Here is a 19,014-nt window from a genome sequence, read left to right as displayed (position 1 = left end):
ATCACAGGACCCCAGGATCATGACCTGAGCCAAAGGCAGACACTTAACTGACTGAGCCACCGAGGTGCCCCTTTATGCTACTTTTATATTAAAAAAATAATACAGTGATAATAAAGTTTGGAGCATTAAGCAATCCATACTTTCTTTTGCTGAAGAAACCATCCATACTTCTTTCCTACCTTTGTTAAAACTTGAAAAATATTAGAAAGAAATTCACATGAAATATCCTTTAAGATTTTCAAGTGGAAATCATCTTGGGTTAAGTCAGACTTTTTCGTTTCTTCCATGTTAGAATCTGCCGAGTTCTCTGGTTTCTTCTGACAATGTTCCATGTTTTGTAAGACACGAATCAGGCTGTCAATCAGAGGAAGATCTAGTGTACAAACAGATCAAGAAGCACAGAATTAGCCAGTTAAATTTGGTCTCTTCTCCTTTTGTTGACTGATTCATTCATTCAAAAGTACTGAACAACTTACTAGTGGCTAGACAGTTCACTTAGGTAGCAGAGATATGACCACAAACAAGATCGTTGAGGCCTCAGCCTTCAAGAGGTTCACATTTTCATACCCTCAAAAAAACTAATTAATAAAACAGATCATCTCAGCTTTGAGTGAGTTCTATCTATGAAGGAAATTAAAGGGGAATATAATAAAGCAGCCAGCAGGGGAAGCTCTGAGGTGAGAACTACAGGAGAAGCATCGATGCAAAGAGCCCAGGACAACAGTTCAGGGAGAGAAAACAATAAGTGCAAAAAGCCTCAAAGAGGAAATGGTCTGAGGAACAAAAAGGCCACTGTGTCTCAAGCCAAGTGAAGCAAGGGGGAAGGAGGGCACAAGACAAGTTTAGAGAGCTAGGCAAGAGCCCTATATCATGCAGTGCCTTGGAGGCCACAGTGAGAAAGAATTTGAATTTTAAACTTTATCATTAACATCTTAAACAAAGCTTTTAAATTATATATTTCTTTAAGTTTCAAAAACAGTATGATTTCTTAAAAGACTGAATAATCATTTTAACTAGCCTATAATAAAAACTGAACATAAAAAATAAAACTAAAGCTCAGACTCAAAATATATGTTATAGCATGAACATGTTAAAGGGTAGCTCACTTTGATTCAGCCACTGATTCTAACCCTACCGTTTCTGCATCACAATTACAAATCCAGGAAACAAGATTTTCTGTAGCACTGAATCCAGTATATTGATTTTAAACAATCTAACTTTACTTCCAGATTTAGGTCATTTATAGTACATGAAAATGACATTTTTAAAAAATTAAGGAAATAAAAAACTAGGGAAATCATATCCCTTATTTCTCAACTCAATGTCACCTCTTCAAAGCACCCAGCCTGCAGGGCTGCTTTACTATATTCCCCTTGGATTTATTCCCACTCTCTTCCTTCTGTTGTCCCTAACTCTTGACTCTAACACTTAGTTCTTTACTCCACCATGTCCCTGTAGGTCACATCAATCTACACTATACCATTCTTCTCTCTTTCTCACCCCCAGCCCTAACTCTGCAACACCCTTATTCAAGGCGTAGGGCAGGATGAGTGGGTGAGGGCTATTTAATGGTTTTGAGTTCAAAGAGCATCTTTACACTTTCTCCCCCAATCATAAAAATCATACATAAAGTTTCAGGGAGTTGAGGGGTGGGGGAGATAAAAAACACCCAGTCCCATAACATCAAGAAAGAGTTTTTTCCACGCTGGAGGCCAGGCCGCAGCCCTTTGGAGGAGGAGCAAGATGGCGGAGGAGTAGGAAACCTAAATTTCTTCTGGTCCCAGGAATTCAGCTAGATAGGTATCAAACCATTCTGAACATCTACGAACTCAACAGGAGATCGAAGAAAAGAATAGCAGCAACTCTCTGAACAGAAAAGTGACCACTTTCTGGAAGGTCTCTTCTGATTTGTTTAGTGTATATTTTTCTGGGGTCACTGTTGCCCTGTTAGCATTTTGTTCTCTCATTCATCTATTCTCCTCTGGACAAAATGACAAAATGGAAAAAATCATCTCAAAAAAAAAGAATAAGAGGCAGTATCGACTGCCAGGGACCTAATCAATATGGACATTAGTAGGATGTCAGAACTAGAGTTCAGAATGACAATTATAAAGATACTAGCTGGGCTTGAAAAAAAGCATGGAAGATACTAGAGAAACCTTTTCTGGAGAACTAAAAAAACTAAAATCTAACCAAATCGAAATCAAAAAGGCTATTAATGAGGTGCAATCAAAAATGGAGGCTCTAACTGCTAGGATAAATGAGGCAGAAGACAGAATTAGTGATATAGAAGACCAAATGATGGAAAATAAAGAAGCTGAGAAAAAGAGAGATAAACAACTACTGGATCACGAGGGCAGAATGTGAGAGATAATTGATACCATAAGACGAAACAATATTAGAATAATTGGGATCCCAGAAGAAGAAAGAGAGAGAGGGGCAGAAGATATATTGGAGCAAATTACAGCAGAGAACTTCCCTAATTTGGGAAAGGAAACAGGCATCAAAATCCAGGAGGCACAGAGAAACTCCCCTCAAAATCAATAAAAACAGGTCAACACCCCGACATCTAACAGTAAAACTTACGAGTCTCAGAGACAAAGAGAAAATCCTGAAAGCAGCTCGGGACAACAGGTCTGTAACCTACAATGGTAGAAACATTAGATTGGCAACAGACCTACCCACAGAGACCTGGCAAGCCAGAAAGGACTGGCATGATATATTCAGAGCACTAAATGAGAAAAATATGCAGCCAAGAATACTATATCCAGCTAGGCTGTCACTGAAAATAGAAGGAGAGATAAAAAGCTTCCAGGACAAACAAAAACTAAAGGAATTTGCAAACACGAAACCAGCCCTACAAGAAATATTGAAAGGGGTCCTCTAAGCAAAGAGACAGCCTAAAAGTAACATAGACCAGAAAGGAACAGAGACAACAGTCACCTTACAGGCAATACAATGGCACTAAATTCCTATCTTTCAATAGTTACCCTGAATGTAAATGGGCTAAATGCCCCAATCAAAAGACAAAGGCTATCAGATTGGATTAAAAAACAAGACCCATCAATATGCTGTCTGCAAGAGACTCATTTTAGACCCAAATCACCTCCAGATTGAAAGTGAGGGGGTGGAAAACCATATACCATTCTAATGGACATCAAAAGAAAGCTGGGGTGGCAATCCTTATATTAGACAAATTAGATTTTTAAACCAAAGACTGTAATAAGAGATGAGGAAGGACACTATATCCTACTTAAAGGGTCTATCCAACAAGAAGATCTAACAATTGTAAATATCTATGCCCCTAACATGGGAGCAGCCAATTATATAAGCCAGTTAATAACAAAATCAAAGAAATACAATACAATAATACAATAATAATACAATACAATACAATAATAGTAGGGGACTTTAACACCCCTTTCACTGAAATGGACAGATCATCTAAGCAAAAGATCAGCAAGGAAATAAAGACTTTAAATGACACACTGGACCAAATGGGACTTCACAGATATATTCAGAACATTCCATCCCAAAGCAACAGAATACACATTCTTCTCTAGTGCACATGGAACATTTTCCAGAATCGATCACATCCTAGGTCACAAATCAGGTCTCAACCGGTACCAAGAGATTGGGATCATTCCCTGCATATTTTCGGACCACAATGCTTTCAAACTAGAACTCAATCACAAGAGGAAAGTCGGAAAGAACTCAAATACATGGAGGCTAAAGAGCATCCTACTGAAGAATGAATGGGTCAACCAGGAAATTAAAGAAGAATTAAAAAAATTCATGGAAACCAATGAAAATGAAAACACAACTGTTCAAAATCTTTGGGATGCAGCAAAGGCAGTCCTAAGAGGAAAGTATATAGCAATACAAGCCTTTCTCAAGAAACAAGAAAGGTCTCAAATACACAACCTAACCCTACACCTAAAGGAGCTGGAGAGAGAACAGCAAATAAAGCCTAAACCCAGCAGGAGAAAGAAATAATAAAGATCAGAGCAGAAATCAGTGAAATAGAAACCAAAAGAACAGTAGAACAGATCAATGAAACTAGGAGCTGGTTCTCTGAAAGAATTAATAAGATTGATAAACCCCTGGCCAGATTTATCAAAAAGAAAAGGGAAAAGACCCAAATAAGTAAAATCACGAATGAAAGAGGAGCGATCACAACCAACACCAAAGAAATACAAACAATTGTAAGAACATATTATGAGCAACTATATGCCAGCAAATTAGATAACCTGGAAGAAATGGATGCATTCCTAGAGATGTATAAACTACCAAAACTGAACCAGGAAGAAATAGAAAACCTGAACAGACCTGTAACCACTAAGGAAATAGAAGCAGTCATCAAAAATCTCCCAACAAACAAGAGCCCAGGGCTAGATGGCTTCCCAGGGGATTTCTACCAAACATTTAAAGAAGAATTAATACCTATTCTTCTGAAACTGTTCCAAAAAATAGAAATGGAAGGGAAACTTCCAAAGTCATTTTATGAGGCCAGCATTACCTTGATCCCAAAATCAGACAAAGACCCCATCAAAAAGGAGAATTACAGACCAATATCCCTGATGAACATGGATGCAAAAATTCTCACCAAAATACTAGCCAATAGGATCCAACAGTACATTAAAAGGATTATTCACCATGACCAAGCGGGATTTATCCCTGGGCTGTAAGGCTGGTTCAACATCCGCAAATCAATCAACATGATACAATACATTAATAAAAGAAAAAACAAGAACCATATGATCCTCTCAATAGATGCAGAAAAAGCATTTGACAAAGTACAGCATCATTTCTTGATCAAAACTCTTCAGAGTATAGGGATAGAGGGTACATACCTCAGTATCATAAAAACCATCTATGAAAAACCCACAGCGAATATCATTTTCAATGGGGAAAAACTGACAGCTTTCCCCCTAAGTAAAGGAATACGGCAGGGATGTCCACTATCACCACTGCTATTCAACATAGTACAAGTCCTACCCACAGAAATCAGACAACAAAAAGAAATAAAAGGCATCTGAACTGGCAAAGAAGAAGTCAACCTCTCACTCTTTGCAGATGATATGATACTTTATGTGGAAAACCCAAAAGATTCCACCCCAAAACTGCTAGAACTCATACAGGAATTCAGTAAAGTGGCTGGATATAAAATCAATGCACAGAAATCAGTGGCATTCCTATACACCAATAACAAGATTGAAGTACAGAAATTAAGGAGTCAATCCCATTTACAATTGCACCCAAAACCATAAGATACCTAGGAATAAATCTAACCAAAGAGGCAAAGGATCTGTACTCAGAAAACTATAAAATACTCATGAAAGAAACTGAGGAAGACACAAAGAAATGGAAAAATGTTCCATGCTCATGGATTGGAAGAATAAACATTGTGAAGATGTCAATGCTACCTAGAGAAATCTACACATTTAATGCAATCCCTATCAAAATACCATCCACTTTTTTCAAAGAAATGGAACAAATAATCCTAAAATTTGTATGGAACCAGAAAAGACTCCGAATAGCCAGAGGAATGTTGAAAAAGAAAAGCAAAGCTGGTGGCATCACAATTCCGGACTTCAAGCTCTATTACAAAGCTGTCATCATCAAGACAGTATGGTACTGGCACAAAAACAGACACATAGATCAATGGAACAGAATAGAGAGCCCAGAAATGGACCCTCAACTCTATGGTCAACTAATCTTTGACAAAGCAGGAAAGAATGTCCAATGGAAAAAAGACAGTCTCTTCAACAAATGGTGTTGGGAAAATTGGACAGCCACATACAGAAGAATGAAACTGGACCATTTCCTTATACCACACACAAAAATAGACTCAAAATGGTTGAAAGACCTAAATGTTGAAACAGGAGTCCATCAAAATCCTAGAGGAGAACACAGGCAGCAACCTCTTCGACCTCAGCTGCAGCAACTTCTTCCTAGAAACATCGCCAAAGGCTAAGGAAGCAAGGGCAAAATTAACTACTGGGACTTCACCAAGATAAAAAGCTTTTGCACAGCAAAGGAAACAGTCAACAAAACCAAAAGACAACCGACAGAATGGGAGAAGATATTTGCAAATGACATATCAGATAAAGGGCTAGTATCCAAAATCTATAAAGAACTTATCAAACTCAATACCCAAAGAAAAATAATCCAATCAAGAAATGGGCAGAAGACATGAACAGACATTTCTGCAAAGAAGACATCCAAATGGCCAACAGACACATGCAAAAGTGCTCAACATCGCTTGGCATCAGGGAAATCCAAATCAAAACCTCAATGAGATACCACCTCACACCAGTCAGAATGGCTAAAATTAACAAGTCAGGAAACGAGAGATGTTGGTGAGGATGCGGAGAAAGGGGAACCCTCCTACATTGTTGGTGGGAATGCAAGCTGGTGCAGCCACTCTGGAAAACAGTATGGAGGTTCCTCAAAAAGTTGAAAATAGAGTTACCCTACAACCCAGCAATTGCAGTACTGGGTATTTACCCCAAGGATACAAATGTAGTGATCCGAAGGGGTACGTGCACCCCAATGTTTATAGCAGCAATGTCCACAGTAGCCAAACTATGGAAAGAACCTAGATGTCCATCAACAGATGAATGGATAAAGAAGATGTGATATATATATACAATGGAATATTATGCAGCCATCAAAAAAAAAAAAAACCACGAAATCTTGCCATTTGCAACAATGTGGATGGAACTAGAGGGTATTATGCTAAGCGAAATGAGTCAATCAGAGAAAGACATGCATCATATGATCTCACTGATATGAGGAATTCTTAATCTCAGGAAACAAACTGAGGGTTGCTGGAGTGGAGGGGGGTGGGAGGGATGAAGGGGCCTGGGTGATAGACATTGGGGAGGGTATGTGCTATGGTGAGCGCTGTGAATTGTGTAAGACTGATGAATCACAGACCTGTACCTCTAAAACAAATAATACATTATATGTTGAAAAAAAAAAAAAAAAGAAGATAGTAAGAAGGGAAAAATGAAGGCGTTATCAGAGAGGTAGACGAACCATGAGAGACTATGGACTCTGAGAAACAAACTGAGAGTTCTAGAGGATGGGGGGTGGGGGGAGGGGTTAGCATGGTGATGGGTATTAAAGAGGGCACGTATTGAATGCAACACCGGGTGTTATATGCAAACAATGAATCATGGAACACTACATCAAAAACTAGTGATGTACTGTATCGTAATTAACATAACATAATAAAATAAAATTTAAAAAATAAATAATAAAAAAACATCAAGAAAGATGTGTTCCTAATATTGCAAATAAAAACTCATGATTTTCAACAGAAAGCACATATATACAAGGAGGTTAGAAAGAGCATCGGGGCTCAAAGTCAGCATTTCCTCCCCTTTTCCTTTCAGAAATCACCACAAAAAAAAAAATAAATAAATAAGCAACAAAAAACAAACGTCAGCTTAGATCAAATTAGGAGACAGCAGAAACCTGAAACACAAGGTGAGTGGAAATCGTGTCAAAGTAATATCAATGAAGCAGAAGGTGGAGGAGGAAGTGATGGAAAGATGCCAGAGGCTGCATGTCTGAGAAAGGGCCAGAAAAGTCCATTTCTTTAAGGTAAGGCACATACACTGAGGTGCAAATCCAGAATCCCTTGTTTGCAAGAGCAGGAATGGAATGTGCAAGATAGCAGCAGCTGGAGCTCCCCTGGGGGTCCTAAGACTCAGAGGAAGAGGAGGTAAATGAGCAATCCCGTAGACAGGCCATATTTGCAGGAAGCAAATGGCAAGGGGAAAGGAAAGACTTCACCACAGCCATGTGTCACCTGGTAAAAAGAGCTGGAAGACTCACAGACCCAACTCCTATTAGCCTAAAAGACAGCCTTAGCTGCTCTATGAACTTCCTGCAAACGGCTAGTCCAGGAAAAACTCAAGTCATTCAAAGGTGAGTCAGCAAAAGGAAACCAGCATAGGAGCAACACAAAGACACTTAAAAGAAAAAAGAAAAGAAGGAAAAAGAGGAAAAAAAAGATGAAGAATACTCACCAAAAGAAGCTGACACAAAGCTTATGCATATTAAGATAATATTTAGCTATAAGTTTTAAAACAACATGTAAGCAAGCACCAAGCAGACACAGAAGAGCTCAGACTAAGAAATGAATGACAACGGGAGAGGAAACCTGAGCTGGCAGAACCCAGGGAAGACGTTAAAAGAAAAATTCAAGCCACCATCGAAATGAAGGCAAAGCTGGCGGTAGCACAAAGGAGGGAGGACACCGCTCAAAACACAAAGGAGGACAGAAAGGCACGCAGACGTCAGAAAGACAAAGGGGCAAAACGAGGGGATTGAGAATAAAGAGAGTTGTTTTTTTTAGTGAAGAAAATTAAAATTATGAAACACAAGAAAGGAGATCCTATACAAAATTACTGCTCTCTAAGAAAAAAGTTAAAATACTTTATTTTTTTTTTTTAAGATTTTATTTATTTGAGAGAGAGAGAGAGAGAGAGAAAGAGCACGAGAGGGAAGAGGGTCAGAGGGAGAAGCAGACTCCCCGCTGAGCAGGGAGCCTGGTGTGGGACTTGATCCCAGGACCCTGGGATCACGACCAGAGCCGAAGGCAGTCGCTTAACCAACTGAGCCACCCAGGCTCCCCTAAAATGATATTTTAAAATATAATTCAGGAATGCAATCCCTGAGGCTTGAATTTGTAATTTGAAAGTACCAGGAAAAATTGATAAGGAATTGTTAACACCGAGATATATCTTCTAAGTTATTAGATCTTAATGATTTTTTAAAGACTGGAAAGCAGTTATAATGCTATTTTTGGAGCAGCCGTAATTATAAAGGTAACCATTAGACCAAAAATATGCACCTCCTAAATATTAGAACTATATACACAAACCATATATTGGTTTATTTAAACATAAATATACATAATGGCGCCTTTCAACGTTTTTTATTGAAGACTCTCAAAAAAATAGGAATGGATTAATTTTCCTTGAATGGTAAAATGTAAATAGCAGTATCATGACTAATGGTGAAACACTAGAATCATTTCCAATAAAGTCAAGGTAAGGATGTTTTCTACCACCAGAGGCACAAGGCAACCCATTAAATAAGAGAAAAAAATCAGAGGCAGAAAAATGATTAAACATATCTAACTTAAATCCAAAGCGGAATCAGATAAAACCCAAGATTATCACAGAAACAACTATTAAAAATAGTAAGAGATAAATAAATAAATAAATAAATAAATAAATAAAAATAGTAAGAGAATTCAGTAAGATAACTACCAGATGCAATACTAATATACAGGAATCAATAACCTTCATCAATTCCAACAGCAATAATTAATGGAAAAAAGATGTCACAGACAACAGCAACCCAAAAGATAAAATAACTATGAATAAGCCTAACAGAGATATGCAAGATCTTTATGAAGAAAATCATAAAACATTACTGAGAACATAAAATAAGACTTGAACAAATGGAAAAGTGTAACATGTTCTTGGACACTATAAATTTAACATGATCCCAATAAAAATATCAGGAAGTTTTTGTTTTCGTAACTTGTTAATCAAATTCAGTGTTAAACAAGAATAATGATCAAAACCATCTCGAAAAATTAGGATGAAAGGGAACTACCCTTACTCGACATTAAAACATTTAAAAACTATGGCTACTGACACATGAGTAGAGCAATAGAAGGGAATAAAATATATAGGGAAACTCAGAACATAGTAAATGATAAAATTTCAAATCAGTATGGATAAACTGGATTATTCACTAAATGATGCTAGTAAGACAACTGAGTAGCCATCTGGAAAAAAGCTAAAACCATACCTCACATGTAACACCTGAATAAATTCTAGATAGGCCTGGATTTAATTGTAGTCATAAAAAAAAAAAAAATCACTCTATGAAAAACCATTTGTTTACACAGGAAAATATTCATATTGTACTTCTAAATGAGAAAAGTTGCCTAAAAAGCAGGACTTAAAGATATATATGCCCAAGAAAAAAGGGGGCGCCTGGGTGGCTCAGTCGTTAAGCGTCTGCCTTTGGCTCAGGTCATGATCCCGGGGTCCTGGGATCGAGCCCCACATCGGGCTCCCTGCTCGGCAAGAAGCCTGCTTCTCCCTCTCCCACTCCCCCTTGTGTTCCTGCTCTCGCTATCTCTCTCTCTGTCAAATAAATAAGTTCTTTAAAAAATAAAAAAAATTTAAAAAAAGATATATATGCCTATAAGTATATAGTAACTATCTCTGGATAGTGGAATTGCAAGTGCTATGCTTCCTTTTATAAATTTTGCAAATTTTTTGTATTAAGCATGTAATATTTTTATAATCAGGGGAATAAAAGCACTAAGAAAGAATGAAACCAACCTACCAACCAACCACATAAACAATAATCACAAGCCTGGGCTTTAAAATCTGACAGACTAGGGACGCCTAGGTGGCTCAGATGGTTAAGCGTCTGCCTTTGGCTCTGGTCATGATCCCAGGGTTCTGGGATCGAGCCCCGCATCGGGCTCCCTGCTCGGCCGGAAGCCTGCTTCTCCCTCTCCCACTCCCCCTGCTTGTGTTCCCTCTCTTGCTGTCTGTCTCTCTGTCAAATAAATAAATAAATAATCTTAAAAAAAAAATTAAAAAAAAATAAAAACTCTGACAGACTACAATTTACTTTAGTGAACTAAAATGGTACTTGCCTTCTTCTATCTTTAGATACTCCTGTTCAGTCTGTGACGCATAGATGGCAGACAACACTGAATAAACAGAAGCTAGCACTGTTTTCTGTTCTTGAAGTATGATGGGTGGATCATCAGACTGGCAAAATTCATGGCAGACCAGGTCAAAAAGTAAATTCCAAGTGTCTTTTCCAGTATCAGGACACTGTACTTAATAAAAATGATAAAGCAAATAGTCATATAACAATAGAAAACAATTCAATGAATAACTCCAGTGCTTCCCTATAAAACACCTTACCAATTGCTTGAATTCCATCGTCCACTGTGGTAAGCAGCTGTAAGATATGCATGTAAACATCGAGCCCTTCTGGATTTTCAGAACTACATACAAAAAGCAAAAGCGCTGAATCAACAACTCTGTAGGACTGCAATCATTCACTCATTCAACAAATACTTTTATCACTTTGTACTAGTCACTGCCCCAGGTGCTGAGGATAAATCAGGGAACAGGACAAAGACTCGGTGCTCACCAGAGCTTACATTTCAAGGGGGGAGCAGGTGGGGACAGTCAAAAAACAAAGAAATATTATGGAATATAATCATCACACAAGGACGAGATGTAAAGGTTTTTTTCGCCCTGTCCCACAAAAGCAACAATGCAAAAACCTTCTAGGTGATACTTCCTCATTCTGGCATCATCAGGAAGAAAAATGACTAAAACATTTATATAATGAATGAAAGGCCCACTGCCGCAAGCACCGATAGTAATGATGTTCTCAAAACTTCACAACTCCCCTAGCTCCCTAGCTGAGAATACTAAAACCATGTTAAGCATAATTTTTGTGATCAATAGCTTGGATTCCTAGAAACTCACAATCTTAGTTCCTCAAACAGTTAAGTAAAAAAATTAGTGAACGATAAAAAAGATGGTTCAGCAAATACTTCAGTACCTACTATTTTCAGGCACTATGTTAGCAGCTGGGAAAACAGAGATGTGTAAAACACTGTTTCTATCTTCATGAAGTTTATAGTCTAAAGGAGAGAAGAGAATTAAAGGGCAATTATGATAAAGTGATATGAATGTAATACTAAAAGAAGTCCAAGGTGCTAGAGGACCACACAGCAAGCAGACTTAAAATTTTTAAGTTTGGAGAGTCAGGAAAGGTATCTTAAGACAAATGATGTTTATGCACAGAGCTGCAGGAGAAGTGTTTGAAATAAAAGAGACATGATATGCAAAGGCCTGGAGACAAAAGAGCTTGGTTTTGTTCATGAAAGAAATTTCACATGGCTGAAACACACAGAACAAGTAATAAGGATGGAGAAGCACTAAATCCTTGTAAGCCATGCTTTAAAAAAAATCTGGACCTCATCCTAAGGAAAGCCATGGAAGAGCCCGAAGCATGAAAGTGAGATGATGAGCATGTGCTTTGGAAAGATGGCTCTACAGTAGAGGTTTGGAAAAATGCTGCAGTTATCTAGCTAAGAGACAGTGGCGGGGTGACGGCATGGATGGGATCCTAGGAAAAGTCAGGAACAAGTTCTGGGAGGTTGAATGGCCATGGAAAAAGAGCAGGATGGGGAGGAAAAGTCAGTAATGACTTCCACATCATCCTAATGGGATAATGATTGCATCATTCACTGAGATTGAGAACAATGAAGAAGCAGGTTTGGAGGAAAGATGATGAGTTTAATCCTCACTTGGATAAAGGACATAAAATTCACAGACTTTACTATGGGTTATTAAGCACAAAGAATAAACAATTGACCATTAAGCAGATCAATTCACAAGTTAATTTTCTAGTGACTAGCAAGAAAGTTTCAATGACCTACAACACCTAGCAATCACTGTTGGCAAGACATCAGAGCCCAAAACTCAGTCACTTATCCAAGACTGACATATATACGTAAGAAACAAGAAAACAAATGATGTCTGACAATAACTGAAAAAGTTGTTAAATGTTTGATGGAAAACAAAACACAAGAAAATCTTTTCTATTTGACTTAAATTACACAAAACTACAGAAAATTTCAAGACAGTAACCATACTTCATGCTGGAAAATAGCCTATAGCTAAGTAATATTAGAATAAGTACTTTGTAACCATTATGATTTTTGAAAACAGCAAACACACTGTCATCACATATATTAGTAGTGAATCCAACCTGACAAAGAATAACAGGATGTTATTCATCCTGTTGAAAAGAAACTAAAACTTATATCTAAGGATATTTCTAGCAATTGGATTTTCCCAGAACATTTTGCACAAAAAAGCTCACTTACCGTACTTGTTTTGAAGCTTCAAGTACACAGGGCACAATCTTAAACACTGGCTGCTCTTCAGAATCTTCCTGGGGTGGGTCCAGAGGCTGAACAGCCCCATTTCTAATCCATTCCAACATTAGCTTCTCATCCAAATCAAAAAGCTTGTCCACAACCTCCCCCACCTTGACCAGCAAGTCAACTGCAGACAATAAAACAAATATTGAAATGAGAAACAAAGTTTAAAAACAGTAAGGTTAATCAAAATTCCTAAAGCTATTCCAAGAAAGCCAAATCTTGCCAAATCATTACTTATTCAGAGGGCAATTTATTCACCTCCTTTGTTTAAATTTGCTTGTCTTCCTTCATTTTTAAATGAAGACTTGTCAGTATCCTGGTAGCTTAAGAAGAAATTTTATATCTTGAATCAAAATACTTTCTTACCTTAGACTTAAAGCTTTTTTAAAGCAACCTCCAGAAATAGTTACATGGTTTCCTAATAATTAAATATAACCAAAAATTTTTCCTAGATTACATGGTGACTTACCATTTGTTGAACTTGACATAATGAAACAAATGCTATCATAAATAGCTGGATATTCCCGGATTCTTTCAACCCAGACACTGGCTACTTCTGTCTGGGAAAGACAAGTAAGCAACAACCTACAAGATAAACATAAGCTTAGTAACTATGCTTGAAAAACAGTAAAGGAAATTCAAGAATGAAGAATTAACTCTATGGTCCTAGATTCCTGTATGAGTGAATATACGGAATCCACAGAAAGAAGAAAGCATACCGGCTTGTTTCCAGAAGAGTAGGAGGGTCTGAATCATACAAACAGTGCAATAACACCTGTCTATAAAAACAAAAAAGTTAACCCAATATGCATCACTTCTCTCATTTCAAATATCTAGGTAGAGTTACTTAATTTTTTCAACATTTTCATTGTGAAATATATATACAAGAAAGCCTATAGGATATAAATTTATACTTAATGAACAGTTATCAAGCAAATACATATTTACAAAAAACAGAACAGTGCTACATCTCTCTGTAGCCTTTGTGTGTCCCTTCCAAATCACAATTCTCTTTCCCACCTAGAAATGACTACTATCTGGACTTTTCCAGCAATTATTTCCTTGCTTTACTCTATAGTTTTATTATTCCATATATTTTGGCTTTGAATGTTATGTGAAAAAATTATACTGTATGTATTCTTTAGAGTCTTAGTTCTTTTGCTCAACACCATGTCTTTAAGATCTACCCTTGTTGGGGCACCTGGGTGGCTCAGTCGTTAGGCATCTGCCTTCGGCTCAGGTCATGATCCCAGGGTCCTGCGATCAAGCTCTGCATTGGGCTCCCTGCTCAGTGGGAGGCCTGCTTCTCCCTCTCCCACTCCCCCTGCTTGTATTCCCTCTCTCGCTGTCTCTCTCTCGGTCAAATAAATAAATAAAATCTTTAAAAAAAAAAAAAGATCTACCCTTGTTTTCCCATAGTGATCATTCTTTAATTCACTGCTGCAGAATATTCCATCATATGAACATAAAACAATTTATTTTTCCAGTCTACTGCTGATGGATATGTGGGTTGATTCTAACTGGGGCCATATCAAGCAGTGCTCCTCCAATACTTTTTAGCTGATATACGTATGCCTGGTTTATCTTACTATATACAGTGGGATAGTTTGATCACAGTATCTGCACTGCCCATCTTCCAGTTTAACAAAATAATGCCCAACTTCTCTAAAGTGGCTGAACAAATTCATATCCCATCACCAATGTAAATTGTTCCATATTAATTTTAACATGACTCATTCTTAGATTTTTTTTTTTTTTAAGATTTTATTTATTTATTTGACAGAGAGAGACACAGCGAGAGAGGGAACACAAGCAGGGGGAGTGGGAGAGGGAGAAGCAGGCTCCCTGCTGAGCAGAGAGCCCAATGCGGGGCTTGATCCCAGGACTCCAGGATCATGACCTGAGCCAAAGGCAGACGCTCAACCAACTAAGCCACCCAGGTGCCCCTCATTCTTAGATTTTTGATAGGGACCATTAGAGACCAAATATAATCCTGGGTCATTTACTCCATGAATGACTTAAATTACTGAGGAATAAAGACCTTAAATTAGGATCTTAAAGTCACTCCACACACAGAAGAGGTAATTACCTCTATTTTAGAGACCCAGGTACTTAAATCCTGCGATAAACCCTCACAACCCTAGCTGACGATAACCACCCAGAACACTTTTCTTAATCTACTGTGGGCATAAATTTCTTTGAAATTCTGATTAACAGCCATGAACTCTCTGCCTAAAAAATGAATACATTCACAAAATTTAGCATACAATTCCAGGGTTTTCTCAGATCTCTTAAAGTAACCACTAGGGTTTCCACCACTAAAAAACCCTCTGCTTAAAATTTTCCTGCATTTATAATAGAACTAGCCCCAAGCAAAAATATGAAAGCCTTTGAATCACGGAGGCAACCCTGTATCTTCTAGTCTGTCGATAAGCCCTATCCCCTGATCTTAGTCAAGAGTTCTCAGGGTAGGGGCGCCTGGGTGGCTCAGTCGTTAAGCGGCTGCCTTCGGCTCAGGTCATGATCCCAGAGTCCTGGGATCGAGCCCCACATCGGGCTCCCTGCTCCGCGGGAAGCCTGCTTCTCCCTCTCCCGCTCCCCCTGCTTATGTTCCCGCTCTCGCTGTCTCTGTCTCTGTCAAATAAATAAATAAAATTAAAAAAAAAAAAAAAAAGAGTTCTCAGGGTAACCCTGGTTACTAAGTCTAGTTTTTCCAGACTCTAGCTCTTCTGAGCCGTTGGATTCCCTGAGCCTAAATTATTTGGGACTCTGGTCAGGGGCCCCATCGCCAAGCTTTGCCCCTCGGGGTCTTATCTTGTCAGGCTTTACCACCTACTGAAGGTTTGTCCTTTTGCTACCAATAAAGAAACAGGCCTAAATCCTCAGTCATGCCCATTAAAAACTGTGAAACCCCTAGCTACCATCAATATACAATGAGACTCCTGGAGACTATTCATCAGGAGAAAGGAAATACTACATTTCATAAAATGTTCCTGTATCTCCTATGTATTAGAATTTCCTTAGGGATATGAAGTATTAATTTATTTTGTAAAAACATAATTCTTATATAGTAAAACTTACCCAAGATTTTTATCACTGCTGATGGACACACATATCTCCTGGAAACAGGCCATATTACCTAAAATTCCCACACAGATTTCCTGCCAAATCAAATGTCAAGGTCATAGGTCACAATGTCTTGAAGATAAAAGACACATACAAAAATAACAACTTGAAAAAAACTTTCACTGAGTCAGTATGGGGGAAGAAGAGGAGGTAGCATATAGAAGTACGCTAATCTTGACAAGTTTACAGCATTTGATGGGATGAAAGACACAAGAAAAAGAAAGATCAAAGGCAGGCACAAGTTATGGAAAAAGAAATCTTACGGATGAACTCAGTCTTAAATGGTTAGTAGGATATAGACATGCAAACAAGAAGAAAGACATTCGGACAAGTGGAAAAGTATCAGCAAAGGCAGGAAGGGAATAATGCACATGGCTAATACACTGAACCCTAAAGAGAGCAGCCTGACTGTACAAAATTGGAGAATAACATGAGATAAATACAGCAGGTAAAAAGGATCAGGACTAAGGGACTGGAATGCCATGCTGAAAAGATTAGATTTAATCTAGGAGGTTATGTGCATCCATAAAGATCAAGGAAGGGGGCAGCAAGCATACTGCAATGTTATTTTAGGAAGATTTTGTTGGCAGCAAAATGCATAGTGCATGATGGTGGAAAATGTTAAAGGAAGTTAATAACCTCAGCAATAACAGACGATGTTTACTTAGCACGTACTAGGCCCAGGCACTACTCCAAGCACTTCCCACATATTATTATTCATATAATAATTTATGAGGCAGGTACTGTTATCATCCCCATTTTTCAGATGAGGGGGAACTAAAGCACAGAGTAGTTAAGCAACCTGCCAGGATCTCCGCCTAGGCAAGAGCAGAGCTCCAGAGCCTGAGCATTTAACAACTATGCCGTACTGCATCTCAGTAATCAAGGTGCAGAGATGAGGGTGGTGATGGCAGGCATGGAAAGGGATGAAGTTGAGAAAGACTCAAGCTGAAAGCAAAATAATCTGATGAGGGGCAAAAGGAGAAGGCAGTTGAACCTCACTCCTAGGTTTCAAGTTTCTTCATTTTTTCTAGTCAGAACTATTGGTCCCACTGACAGGAAAATGGGAAAAGAAAGTGTAGGAAAGGATACAGTGAACTCAGTTAGGCAGTTAGTTTCCAAACTTGCTGGAACATAAGACTCATTAGAGCAGGGAACATGTTAAAAATACAGATTTCTGAGTGCCATCTCAGAGCTACTCAATCAGAATCTCCAGGGTAGGGCCTGGGAAGCTAGTGTTTACCAAACACAGCACGTCATTTTTATGACCAGTTATGTGTGTTCATCACTGAGTCAGGACGTATGGAATTCTGGAATGGAAAATACAGCAAGCAAGTACAGAATGCCTAAAGAAAGTTGAAGATGTGACACCAGAAATCAGAAGCAAGGGTGCAGCTTTGATCCCACAGGCACAGACTCGCAACTTAAAGGTATAAAGAGTGGATGAGCTCACTAAGGAAATGAATTTAAAGAGGACAAGGGATCTGGGTCTGCAGCTTAGGAGTCCACACTGTGTAGGAAGAAAGAAAAAAGCCAATAAAAGTGACAGCGAAGTGACTGAAGAGATCAGAGACTGGGAGAGTGAGGTGGCACCAAAGCTGTAGGAAGGGAAAGCTTCAATCAAATGAGGGTTGTCAAATGCTGGGGAAAGATTAAAGGAGAACAGAAGCGGCACAGAGACACATACATGTCCTTACAAATTAAAGGGAGAATGACTGAACCTCCAATCAAAGACATTTCTCATTTTGGCTGCTAGCCAGAATCAGCTGAGGGAACTTTAGAAGTTGTGTGGAGTCTCACACTTGGAAATTCTGTTTCAACTTATCTGGGTAAGGCCGGACTCAGGATTTTTAAAAGGTCCCAACGGCAAAGCTTCTCAAAATGTGGGCTCTCCTCCAGAGCACTCGCATCATTGGGGAACTTGTTAGAAATCCTCGAGCCTACCACAAACGTACGATCAGAAAGTCAGGGGTGGCCCAGTAATTGGTGGTTCTGGGACATGCTGAAGTTGGAGAGCCCGCGTTCCATTCTAACATGTGGCCGAGGCCGAGGATCACAGCTATAGACAGGCTGTGGCTCACAGGCATACATAATGATACGACTAATTCCTGAAAGGTGCCATTAATGACGGAAGCTTATTTCCTCTAAGTACTAATCACGAGTCAATGTATTTAAGTTCGAAAAATCCAGGAGAAAAATCATATCAACTGTCAAATTTTTCTATCAACATAATGACCCCAGGAAAAAGCGGTTCATCAGTTCATCGGGTCCCAATTCAGGAAGAACACTGTCCTAAACGAAATTCGAATTCAGCATTCAATTTGTAAAAATATACTACAGAATTCTCCACTTCATAATTTCAAAGAAAGAAAGGTAATACAGCGCAGTGGTTATACTGAAGTAAGGCCGGCTCAGCTCAAATCCCAGCTCTATTCTTTCCCAGCTGTATGACCCTGGACACATTAACCAGAGACTTAGCTCATTTATTTATAAAGTGAAGATAAATTCCTATCTCACAGAATAGTAAAACCAAATACTGAGTAAATAGCAGTTATTCGTAAGTATAACTACTTAATATTTACTAATCACCCACGATATGCATAGCACAGCCCAAACTAAATGACACAGAAACACAATCCACTGCACACAGCGTAGATCAAGACTAAATGAGAAGCAGAGATAATTCCGCTAGGGAGTTTACAATCAGCAATGGCCACTGAGAGCTTACTTATTTGGGAAGGCTTAGAAGAAATGCAGCTCCTGGGGTAACAGATGTGACTCTTGAGAGGGATGGAGGGCATATGAAGGGAGGCATGGAGATGGTGATCAACGCAGTGAGCTTGAGACAAGGAGTGGACAGGCCT

At 38.6% G+C, this 19,014-nt stretch overlaps 1 protein-coding gene across 2 annotated transcripts in view; it reads right to left on the bottom strand.

The window, feature by feature from the left end:
• Nucleotides 1–19,014, bottom strand: part of SAAL1 (serum amyloid A like 1) — a 30,383-nt gene that overhangs the window by 3,063 nt on the left and 8,306 nt on the right. Inside the window, exons 4-10 of one of the 2 annotated variants that reach the window (XM_036107299.2) lie at nt 16,106–16,185; nt 13,744–13,803; nt 13,494–13,609; nt 12,968–13,148; nt 10,983–11,065; nt 10,706–10,894; nt 180–373 (exon numbers count right to left, since the gene is read on the bottom strand). In XM_036107299.2, coding sequence (XP_035963192.2) covers nt 180–373; nt 10,706–10,894; nt 10,983–11,065; nt 12,968–13,148; nt 13,494–13,609; nt 13,744–13,803; nt 16,106–16,185 — 903 coding nt within the window. The remainder of the gene's footprint in view (nt 1–179; nt 374–10,705; nt 10,895–10,982; nt 11,066–12,967; nt 13,149–13,493; nt 13,610–13,743; nt 13,804–16,105; nt 16,186–19,014) is intronic. The other variant, XM_036107300.2, reaches the window with a different exon arrangement.

The sequence above is a fragment of the Halichoerus grypus genome, chromosome 11 (assembly GCF_964656455.1).
Source record: "Halichoerus grypus chromosome 11, mHalGry1.hap1.1, whole genome shotgun sequence".
Classification (NCBI taxonomy): domain Eukaryota; kingdom Metazoa; phylum Chordata; class Mammalia; order Carnivora; family Phocidae; genus Halichoerus; species Halichoerus grypus.
The sequence above is the reverse complement of the archived record's forward strand: the minus strand, read 5'-3'. Positions and strand labels throughout refer to the sequence as shown.